The sequence below is a fragment of the Kryptolebias marmoratus genome, linkage group LG13 (assembly GCF_001649575.2).
Source record: "Kryptolebias marmoratus isolate JLee-2015 linkage group LG13, ASM164957v2, whole genome shotgun sequence".
In the NCBI taxonomy this organism is placed as follows: Eukaryota; Metazoa; Chordata; class Actinopteri; order Cyprinodontiformes; family Rivulidae; genus Kryptolebias; species Kryptolebias marmoratus.
In genome coordinates, this window is record NC_051442.1 from 24,502,349 (window position 1) to 24,514,490 (window position 12,142).

Here is a 12,142-nt window from a genome sequence, read left to right on the forward strand (position 1 = left end):
AGAATAACTGATGAGCTCAAGGCTTGGCTTCGGAGAAAACCCTAGTGCTGGAATGCTGTCACAGCCAGAGAAAAAAACCAGAATATCCTCCAGAAAGACACCGTCTTCACCGTCTTCACCGTCTTCACCGTCTTCACCTGCAAAACATTAGAAACAGAATAAACAATTTTTCATCACATTGCATTTCCTGATATTTTCAGAACAATTAAATATTATACAATATTTCACTAACACAACTATATTATTTATTCAGGAAAATGAGAATAAATTTCAAAGTTTTTTAAAAAACACATATGCACAAACACCATTCTGGTAAATAGAAAACCATTATTATCATGCAAAAAAAGACAATATTGAGTGTTGAAAAAGTATCATATTTGTATATACAACTGGGCCTTCTTTTTGCAGAGCTTCCAAAACAACAGGGAATGACAAATCAAGAATTAACCAATGTAAAAATTCAAGATAGATTTAATTTTTTTTTTTTTTTACTGTGAACTATTAATCATACCTCCAACAATTCTAATTAAAACTGATCACCACAAGGGGACCTAGGGCGAAAAAACAAGACTTGTAAAAACTCAACCTTATCTCGACACTATGTACAGCAAAGAGAATGGCAAGTAAAGTTTTAAATAAATATCATACGTATTATGTAAAACTATGAATTAATGTAATCTATTACAAGACTTTTTTGCAGGATACAGCAGCACAGAAGTTTTGCCTTGCAGCAAGAATGTACTGGTTTGAAATCTCTGGGACTGGGGTCTTAGATGTTCTCTCTGTACATGCTAAGGTTCCCAAAGGGTACTCTGGCTTCCTCCCAAAGTCCAAAAACATGATAGTTCATCTAAATACCATTTAGATGTGAGTGTGTAGTTGTGTGACCTATGTGACTCTGTGTTGCCCTGTAATGGACTGGTGACCTGATCAGTGTGTATCCTGTCTTCCTCCAAATGACCACTGGGTGGGCACAAGTACCCCCCCCCATTTTGTACATTGTGTGTCTATTACTGTGATGTGATGTTGGATGTCTGTGTGGTTTTTTCTATGTTCTGCAGAACAGGAACCTGCTGTAAAACGTCAGTTATGCTGAGCCAGGCCCGATTTCTTTCAATCTTTTCCTGTTTAAAAAGTGATTAAATGTATAGGACATTTATTTACATATGTTAAACATACAGAAATTATACAGCCTAAATCTAATAACAATCTGTAATCAAAATAGGTCCATAGTTATAAATTTATAAACATTGTAAGATGAACAGACGACATAAATGATACAAAAATTAAGAAGTACCTGTAAGGTGTAATGGATGAGCTATTTTCAGGTATGCTCTGTTGGGGCAAACCACTGGACACAGCAGAAAGGCACTCATTGCCAGCCTGGGTGCGACCACTGGAGGTGACTGAGGTTCCACCAGACAAGCTGAGATTATCATCAATAGTGATAACAGTGGCAATAGTAGACATAGTGAGGGTATCAGATGAGAGGACACTGGTGCAAATATCTTGGGTGGAACTACGCCAAATGGCACCATCACCAGTAGAGATGGAAGGAATATCACAGGAGAGGGACTGGCCCTCTACAGTGGCAATGGTTGAAACAACTTCTTTGGGATTGTTACAGACACTTCCAATTACTGAAAAAAACAACAGTTATTAATTTAATATTTCATTGCTTAGTGACCATTTATGCCAGAATTTAAAACTACAAATTTGTTCAAATACTATTTATGTTATTGCTCAATACTGTCTTGTGAAAAAAGCTGTTGCTCCCAAAGAAAATATTTTTTCAGCTAATTTATTCAGTGTTTTATATCGTCCAACAATTTTCAATGCAAATAGCATTCATAGTAGAGTTCTAAGACCACACACACTGCCTACCCAAAAAAAATGTTGGGCCTGAAAACAGATTTTGTTCTTTGGTTTCAAATTATGCTGTATAATAATTGTAAAGAAAATAAAAGTTCCTACTTCACGGATTTTGCCTATCACGGGTTCTTTTCGGAACGCAACCCCCGCGAAAAATGAGGGATCACTGTATAGAAGTTCTTGATGATCTGATTTCTCATTTAAAGCCGCAGTAGATTTCTGGTGGAAAAAATTGTTATAAGGTAACACATTATGACTTTAATAATCTGATGGTCATGATATGTTATGTCTTTATTCTAAATGCTTTAACTCTCACCAAATGAACCACTCTGGGCTGCACACCCTATGTTAGACATTGTTTTCTCCAACTGCATAGAAATCAGACTGTCTCTCCACTGTTTTGGATTTATTATCCAAACTGTTGTGTTGTCTGCCTGTTGACAGAGCCAACACAGAACCCACTGAGGTTTACTTGGAGCTTTAATCTGACCTGTTTAGGAGTTTTGATCTATTGGCTTTTATATCATGCGCATGGTATTACATAAACCTAACTGTGTGATTTTCACCCAACAGTGCTGGGCAATTAATTATTTTCTACAAGGAGGCTAACTTTATAACCAATGTATTTATTTTTTTGTTAAAACTGTCATTATATCTTGACAGTATAATACACGATACATAATCAGTAAAAAAATTTAGCTCCTCTGCCTCCTTCCTGAGGTCCACATCCATCTGCAGAAATACACCACTCGGTCAGAAACAACCAATCAAAGCCAGGAATGTCTTAGCACTGTTAATCAGGCTTGTGTACACACTGCTTACACCTTCCCCCTTGTTCTTTGCTACACTACAGCTCCTTCACCACAGAGGAGCATGCAATGTATGCACAGGATACTGAACATGGCCGCCAATGATGAAGGATAAACAGTTTTCCTGTAAGGTTAGGTTATTTCTTTGCCATTAGCACAGCAGCAGGAAACTGGCAAACTTTAGCTTTTTACATATTTGTTAAAACTGTCAGATAGTGACAGTTTTAGGAAAAATGTAACAAACATATTTTTTTTATAAAAATTACCTACTGTAGCTGTAACTGTGATAAAAAAGAAACAACTCCACAAACCTGCAAGAGGGACAATACTTTTTCACTGCAGAGTGTAATAATTACATATTTTAAAATGAACTTTCAAAAGATCGATTGATTTATATGTGTATTAATACTTACCGCATTTGTCACTGTCAATTACTTCTTGAAGATCACAGCTCTTTGAATCTCGAGTGTCTTCCTCTGAACACGACTGTTTAACCACAATAATGAAAAAGAATAGCTAGATTTATATTTTAAATTTATATAATCACCACTATGTAATTTTAAGTGACAACAAACTGCAAGAAGTGGAAACCAACTGTTGTTGCTGTTGTATAGTTGATAAAACTATCACTTACAGATTCTTTTTTCCTCAGTTACAATCACTTTGTCAGGCCTGACATAAATGGACTTCTGATGAAACAGCTTTTTCAGAAGATCTCCTGTCAAACTCTGGTTGGTTGTAAGGGAAGGCTCTACCAGTCTGTTGTGGCAGGGCATCAAGTGAAAACTATAATGTAAGTAAAACTTTATTTTCAAAAGACTACATGACACTATATGTAAAGGTTAATGCTTTAGTAATCTCTATGTACAGCTAACTAAGTTGAAACTAAGTTTGTGTTTTATCATTTTTTAAAAAGGGCCTGAAATATTGACAAATAATTAGCAGAAGTCAAAAAGTTTTTTTCACAAGTCCTATCCAACTTGTCAGAAATTAGCTATTGCAATAGAATATATATATATATATATATATATATATATATATATATATATATATATANAAGAAATTATCAAACAAACTATAAATTAAAGTTTTCATTGCATGAAGGTAACATATGAAAAGCTTACCTGCATCCTACCACAACTGGATGGAAGGCAGCTTTTATTTCCTGCATTACTCTATTTGAGTCCCAGCCGTTCCAAAATTCCAAGGCAGATTTAATCAGTCCATTTTCAAACAGCCAAGCTTTCTTGGCACGTCTTGGCACGTGCCTAGATGTGTGGTCTGGCAGAAGAATGACTTCTTTGGTGAAAGACTGAGCAACAGGCCGTACACAGTTTAAAGGTGGCTGAAACCTGAGATAAATAAAACAATCATTTAAAAAAGCCGTCACGAAAGAGGATTAGCTTGGTGCTAGCATGTAAACAAAAGCCGGTTCCGGTGTTACGTAACACCGGTTCGCGGCGAAAGTCGCACCCATAATTCATGCAAAACCTCAAGGGGACTAGGAATAAGGTGGATAACAGAAAAATCGTATCTACAATGTTTATTTTAATTGCAGCAACGCAAGTGAAACTTTTTAAAACCATATCCCCCCCACCTGTTGTTTTAAACACTCAGTATACATGTACAAACAAAGCACAGGCTGCTGCACATTCAATAACCACCGTGTATATAGAGCAATACTATTGACAGTGCACATTTTATGTGATATCGTCCTACCTTTTAGGTATTGGTCCTTTTCGGGTGTACGAGCGAAGATTATAGATGGGGCATGTCGAAGGTCGTTCCTGTGAAGGGAGTGGTGTGACCCTGTCCATAGAGGCAGACGGACCTGGTGTGGTTGCTGCTACTCAAGGGAATTTAGACCAAATGGAATTAGATAAGTTTTTTGAATGGGCTACATATCCCTGCTATTGCAAATGATCGTGGAGTTGACTTAAAATATAGAAATAAATAAAGAGGAATTAGCACAGGCCATCGATGGAATGAGATCTGGTAAGCAAGCGGGACCTGATGGTATCTCCATTGATATTTATAAAAAATGTAAGGATCAATTTTTGTCACCCCTTCTTGACATGTTTATGGAGTCATTTAAAAACGGCAGCCTACCTCCCTCTGAATCAGGCTCTAATTATTCTGCTGCCAAAACCAGGTAAACCCCCTAATAAGTGTGAAAACCTGAGACCTATCAGTCTACTTAACTCTGATCTTAAAATTATTTGTAAACTATTGGCAAAACGGTTGCAGAAAAATCCTACCAGGCATAATAAATAAAGATCAAAATGGGTTTATAGCTGGGAGGCAAGGATATCACAATATTAGAAAGGTCCTGAATATAATTTGACTCAAAAAGAACGCTAATGATATAGTTCTTTAAAACAAGACTGTTGTTCCTTTACACTACCTTTGCCTAGAACTAATGCCTTAAGAAAAATGGCTTTGAACAGAGCCATCTCATACTGTAATATGTTGCCTTCTGAAATAACACTGACTGGTCATCATGATAGTTTTAAAAAGAGTCCACAAGGACATATTACATCTTACATGTTTCAGCAAATCATAAGAAAGCACCGAAGCTAATCACAGTAAGCTAATCAAACCGTGCGAGCGACTGCCATTAAAAACTAAAGAAGAAGAAGTAATCAAAGTAAATTAGTTATTAGGGAATTGTTTCAAAGATCATCTGGGGATATAGTTTTTAGTTGTGCTTTTAGTTTTTTAAGAAGAACAGGTATTTTGGGAAGAATATATTTAATCTTATCTGATTTATCTGGTTTATCTGATCCATACTCCAATCTGGAAGGTGGCAGTGATGCACCTGAAGTTGTTTGCCAACCGCCATTAAAAAACAGAAGAAGAAGAAATACTGTAAAAATATGAGGGAAAGATAAAGTGGTCAGCTAAAAATTTTAATAGATTTAAAGTTAAATTTGATTTAGTTTAATTATTTAGAGCTAATTCAAAAAGTAACATTTACCAGATATTATTTTGTTTTTTAAAAGTAACGCAGCTTTACTGGATCAGTGGCCGAGTGGTAGAGTGTCCACCCTGAAACTGGGAGGTCGTGGGTTCAGTCCCCGGCCGGGTCATACCAAAGACTGTATAAATGGGACCCACTGCCACCCTGCTTGACACATTAAGGGTTGGAATTGGGTGGTTAGATCACCCGAGCGTGGCGCCGCTGCTGCTCACCGCTCCCTCAGGGGATGGGTCAAATGCGGAGTACAAATTTCACACACTCAGGTGTGTGACAACCAGTGATACTTCAACTTAACTTTAACTTTACAATAAAATTTAATTCCTGAGAAAATTTCTGGTTCACACTCCATACCAGTAGGTGGCAGTAAAGCACAACTTCAGCTTCTTGCAAACTGCCATAAAAGTTCACAAGAAGAAGAAGAAAAAGTGAATCTGCGCCATTTGCTTGGGAATTTCAGTTAGATGGTGGCGAAGTCCAACTAACTGAAACTCCCAAGCAAATAGCGGGGTTTGACTACTTCTTCTTCTTCTTCTGCCATCAGGGTCCTAACCATCTGGTGACTAGGCCAGGACATACTGGAGCTTGACTCAGGAGAGTGACTCATGCTTGTCTCTGGAGACCGAACTGGCACTGGATGCATGGAGAGTGATGACAAACCCCAAAATACAGATCCTGGTGGTTAGAGATAAAGCTACCAGGAAAAAAAAAACAAAGAGGAAGGCTAAAAAGGAGTTATATGTGTGCAGTTAGAGAGGGCATGGAGGCAGTTGGAGTTAGGACAGAGGATGCAGAGGACAGAGTGAGATGGAGGAGGACAACTGACTGTGGAGAACCCTTAGGATGGAACAGCATATTAAAAAAGAAAAAGAAAGAGAACACTGGAATGCCTGCTGATGGCACTTAGATAAGATTTTCAGCAGCAATGCTGTGAAGTCCTTTGTGTATCACTCTGTACTGTTTACACTGGCTACTGGCCACATTTGAACTCCTTTTGTGTGTTTTATGCTGTCATCAGTCCATATGTGCTCAGAAAAATATGTATTTTACTTAAACATATATCATACATAATGTGAAAACAGAAAACCCTGGAATGAGCCTCATAAGAAGTCCATTAAAGCATTAGCCAAGGCAAACTGCAGACCTGATACACTACTGTGATAAAATTAAGTGCTGTAATGATAGTAAGCAGAGAAGTACATAACTGCACTTTAAATAATTAAGTACTTTACATATCAGCTTGGTCTAACCAGAGCTCTGCTAAGAGTGTCTGTTGTTGTTATTATAACTTGAGGTAGGTGATAGTAAAACTATAAAATCAGAAATGTAATTGTTTTTACCAGTAAAAAAACAACTACATTTTCATTACAATTCTTATAATGATTTTTAACAGTTGCTTTTCTAGCTTTAAGTTTGTAAGTTAGAATGTAATTTTCCATGACGTGAGATGTTTTTGCCTGATGAAATGGTTACTCCTGGAGAGGAGTTGTTGGACAACCTTGAAGGAAATTAGATGTTTTTCTAGTTGCTTGCACGCTCACACGCTGCAGCTCACACCACATAACTGCTGAAAACCCAGTTAGGGCCGGTTCTGGTCACACATAGCCTTTTACTGACACACACAGGGAAACGTCTCAGGGGACATAGTTAATTAGATAAAAATTACAGGCCCCCCGATTGTTCTTGGTCTCTCTTGGTATCACTCTGAAGGTGTGCTGAGCGGAGATCCGGTACCAGAGAGGTGAGTGACTCTGTCTGATTAACTGACTTTGTTGTTATATTGTTTTGATTAATAAATTTGAATAGTCTAAATTTAATGTCTGTTGAATTTTATTCTGGTCACCCCTGAAATAAAGAACTCAGAGTTGCACAGGACAAGGAAGTGGGGGCGCAACAGTAAGATAATAAACAGAGCATTCAACATTTTTCCAATTTGAAAAGAGCTCTGTACTATCTTTCTATACTCACCGGCCACTTCATTAGGTACAGCTGTCCATCTGCTCATTAACGCAAATATCGAATCAGCCAATCACATGGCAGCAACTCAATGCATTTAGGCATGGCCAAGACGACCTGCTGCAGATCAAACCGAGCATCAGAATGGGGAAGAAAGGTGATTTAAGTGACTTTGAACGTGGCATGGTTGTTGGTGCCAGACCGGCTGGTCTGAGTATTTCAGAAACTGCTGATCTACTGGGATGTTCATGAACAACCATCTCTAGGGTTTACAGAAAATGGTCCGAAAAAGAGAAAATATCCAGTGAGCAGCAGTTCTGTGGGCATAAATACTTTGTTGATGCCAGAGGTCAGAGGAGAATGGCCAGATTGGTTTGAGCTAATAGAACAGCAACAGTAGCTCAAATAACCACTCGTTACAACCCAGGTATGCAGAACAGCATCTCTGACCCACAATACGTAGAACCTTGAGGGTTCTACCTGAGTATTGTTGCTGACCATGTCCATCCCTTTATGACCACAGTGTACCCATCTTCTGATGGCTACTTCCAGCAGGATAACACACCATGTCATAAAGTGTGAATCATCTCAGACTGGTTTCTTGAAGACAACAATGAGTTCACTGTACTCGAATTGCCTCCACAGTCATCCGATCTCAATCCAATAGAGCAACTTTGGATGTGGTGAACGGGAGATTCACATCATGGATGTACAGCCGACAAATCTGCAGCAACTGCGTGATGCTATCATGTCAATATGGACCAGACTCTCTGAGGAATGTTTCCAGTACCTTGTTGAATTTTTGCCATGAAGGGTTAAGGCAGTTCTGAAGGCAAAAGTGGGTTTAACCTAGTACAAGCAAGGTGTACCTAATAAGGTGACCGGTGAGTGTATGTTTGTGTGTGTATGTGTGTGTACGTGTGTTAAAAATAACAGAGCATTTAGGCAAAATAACATTCCTGAACAGATCTAAATTAATTTAAGCAATTTTGCTAATTTGTGCAAAGTGCAGTGGACATTTAAAAAGTATGTTAGTACACTTAAGACAATAGGCTCTTTCACAAAAAAAACTTAGAGCCTGTACTTAAACGCCTTTTTCTTCCACCATGTCGCAGGGACTGTTCAATGTTTGCTACCTGTTTGTTTGTTTCTTTATGATCTGTTTTTCCCCAGAACACTGATGGTGACCTGACATGGTGACAAACTCTCTTTCTGTCCAGTTGAAAACCATGTAACCACGGCAGGTGTTTGTTATGTTCCACTACAACCAGCTCTTCAGAATGCTAGCTTGCTGTCTCTTATTTGAGTTGGAGGGAGCATTGAGCAAGCCATACCAAACACATCCTTCTGTCTTCAAAAATTCTTCACCAGACAAAATATGGACTTTATATTTCTCAGGGAAACATGGCAAATACAGCATAAGTTCATCCATCTAAATAAATATCTAATATCTAAATCTTTCATGTGTACCTTCCCCAAAGTAACATGAAACCTATGAGGCTCTTTTAGCTCTCAGCTTGGACAGCAGCGTCTCATTTCTCCGACACACTGTTTAGGCCAGGGGTCGGCAACCCAAAATGTTGAAAGAGCCATATTGGACCAAAAAAACAAAAAACAAATATGTCTGGAGCTGCAAAAAATTAAAGGCCTTATATAAGACTTATAATGAAGGCAACATATGCTGTATGTATCTATATTAGCTATATTAGCCTATCTGATATAGCTAATATAGCTGCTTCGGAGTCGGGCCAGCCGGGCCGGCCCTGCTTCGTGGGCGGCGCAAGCTTAGCTCCTGTTCACTCATTGGTCGTGGGTGTGACCAGATGCAAACATAAAGAGCGAAGGTAGTCACTCTCCCGTTTCCTCCCTCCCTCACTCCCTTCACACACCCCCAGCTCCACCATTCCCTCCTCCTCTGATGTTGTTTCCTCCCTCCCACTTTGTCTCATTAACATAGTTGAATTAGCTTAACCCATAACTATATCAACGTTAGCATAATTGAATTGGCTGAAACTTTAGTTGAATTAGCATTAGCAAAGGTATAGTTTATCTTAGTCTGTTCTGCTGAGGTTCTTAGATCATAGTTTAGCTTACTGTAGCTTATTATACCTAAGTTTGGTTTTCCTCAGTTTACTTTAATATGACTTAGTCAGTTTTATCCTGCCTTTGCTTGTTTAAACTTATTTTAGTTTGCTTGGCTAAGCTTATTTTATATTTTAGTTTAGCCTGTGTTTTTTATTTATTTATTTGTTTTTTTTACACTGACACTTTTAGTTGGCCTTTTATTAAAATGTTTTTAACTCTTACCTGTCCTTCGGTACTCTTATGCCTCTTTTACACAGACCCTAATTCAGAAGTCTCGCTCTACTCCACTCTACTCGGCTCGGCTCTTTAAAGAATGCATCGCGTTCACACCGGCCAGTTTGGTTGGTAGCAGAGGAACGCCTCCTCGTGTTGAGGGGGGCGGGGCCGCGGCGCAGGGGGTGCGATACAGAAACTTAGCGCAAGTTGTGTAAACAACGAAAGCGCTATGGACAACTTTAGCACTGTGTTGTTCCTGAGACTTCAGGAAGAGAGGCGCAGAGGAAGAAATGCTCTGGATGCCGCGATTGTTGCGCGGAGTAGGACAGCTGTTATCAGCTGGAGATTTCAGGCTTTACAGCACCTTCATCTGGGGGACAGACGGCATAAACGTTGCAGGGTAAGCTAACGCTGTTGTTTATATTCCTACCTTTGCTCTTTATGCTTGCATCTGGTAACACCCAGGACCAATGAGTGAACAGGAGCTAAGCTTGCGCCGCCCACAAAGCAGGGCCGGCCCGGCTGGCCCGACTCTGAAGCAGGTACCAAAGAAGTAGGGACAGAGTGCGAAAAAATGCAAACATAAACGCTCGCAGAGCGAGCCGAGTAGAGTGGAGCTGGGACCGTTAGGGTCCGTGTAAAAGGGGAATTAGTTAGCCTTCTGGTACCTTTAGTTTATCTTAGCTTTAATCATGTCTGATCTGTTTGGCTGAGGTTTTTAAATCCTAGTTTAGTTTATGTTATATCTTAGTTTGGTTTTACTCAATTTATCTTTAGTTTATCTTTAGTATGACTTAGTATGACTTGTGTCAGATAAGTTTTACTATGTACTTTTACGTCTTATTTAGTGTTGTGGTATTCTGTGAGTTTGCTTCCTGGTTTCCCGTTCCGGGTTCCTGATTGGTTGACAGACTAATCGTCTTTAGCTGCAACAGATCAAGATCATCACTGCTCCGGGTATTTAAGGTTGCGGTGAAAATCAGACCAATGCTGAAGCATTGCTTAAACCTTCTGCTTCCCAGAGTCTTCCTATTCTGTGGGTCACGCCGCCGTCTTTTAAGGACTTTCCCCCTGAGCCTCTCACTCGACCTGATTCGCTCGATACCTGTCTGCCTCCATCGGAAACCGACCTACCTGTGGAACGTGCACCTGTGAATACTCACCTCCGTGTCTGGAATCAACTTCGCTGGAAACAATCATCTGTAAATACTCACCACGGAATACCTTCGCCTCCCTCCTCAGTGCGGAGTTCGCCTCCTCTACCAGTAAGAACAGAACAATTCCATATCTGAAAGAACTGTCTCCCTGCTGGCTCCTCCGTATACTCACCCACCTTCCTCCTTTCCAGATCTGGCCCTGTTCCTTATCCTGCACTGTAAATAAAATCACTTACTTTATTTCGTTGTCTCCAGAGTTTATTTGTCGCCAAGTTGCTCACTTTTCACTATTTCTGTAAAACCTGATAGTATGCTTCAGCCAAACGACATGTCAAAGAGCATCTCTGGTGGTGGACAGACCGCGAATATGTTAGTAAATCATGACTTTCACTTAGACCAACATGAATCACTCCTCCAACAATTGTTTCAAATCCAACAAAATACTAATTCCCTGTTAGATAAAGTAACTCATCAAATAGTTTCCATAGATGACAAATTGGGGACGGTGTTGCCCTTGACTTTAGCCAGCTCACCTGTTGCCACCACTCCCCGATCCGATGCCTCTTATCCCGTCTGGAAACTCGATCTGAGGCCCTTGGAGTGTTTCGAGGGCGATACCGACCGCTGTGGGGGTTTTCTGTTACAATGCAGACTAACTTTTTCCCGATCACCGGAATATGGGAGTTTGACTGTCCAGTCTACATGTATTTTGTGACCCTGGAGAAGGCTTTTGACTGTGTTCCTTGAGGCATTCTGTGAGAGGGTGCTGAGGGAGTGCTGGGTACCAAAACTTGCAGCATCTGCTGGGGTGGTTCACAGCTGAGTATGAAGTGGCTGGGATAAGAATCAGCTTTTCTTAGTCTGAGGCCATAATTCTCAACCAGAAACAGGTGAAACGTTGTGGAGGAGAAGATAGTGCAGAAGTTCACCAGGCCTTGTTAGGAATGTCCAGTTGTTTTTGCCAGTTATGTCCGGATGTTTTGCCAGAACTTGGGAACAGTGGGAGGTGATAACAGGAGGATTCCTGGAACACAGGATTTGTCTGGTTCTTAGAATCCAGGAAACACACT

General features: G+C 39.8%; 1 protein-coding gene across 5 annotated transcripts in view; it reads right to left on the minus strand.

Annotated features, from left to right (window-relative positions):
- ntm (neurotrimin) overlaps positions 1-12,142 on the minus strand; it is a 295,982-nt gene that overhangs the window by 57,996 nt on the left and 225,844 nt on the right. Inside the window, exons 1-4 of one of the 5 annotated variants that reach the window (XM_037979032.1) lie at positions 4,401-4,750; positions 3,806-4,033; positions 3,316-3,467; positions 3,095-3,167 (exon numbers count right to left, since the gene is read on the minus strand). The exons of the other annotated variants lie outside the window; for them this stretch is intronic. Of the exons in view, the coding sequence (XP_037834960.1) occupies positions 3,095-3,099 (5 nt within the window). The 5' untranslated portion in view covers positions 3,100-3,167; positions 3,316-3,467; positions 3,806-4,033; positions 4,401-4,750. Of the gene's footprint in view, positions 1-3,094; positions 3,168-3,315; positions 3,468-3,805; positions 4,034-4,400; positions 4,751-12,142 lie in introns of those variants that run through there. 5 annotated transcript variants of the gene reach the window in all.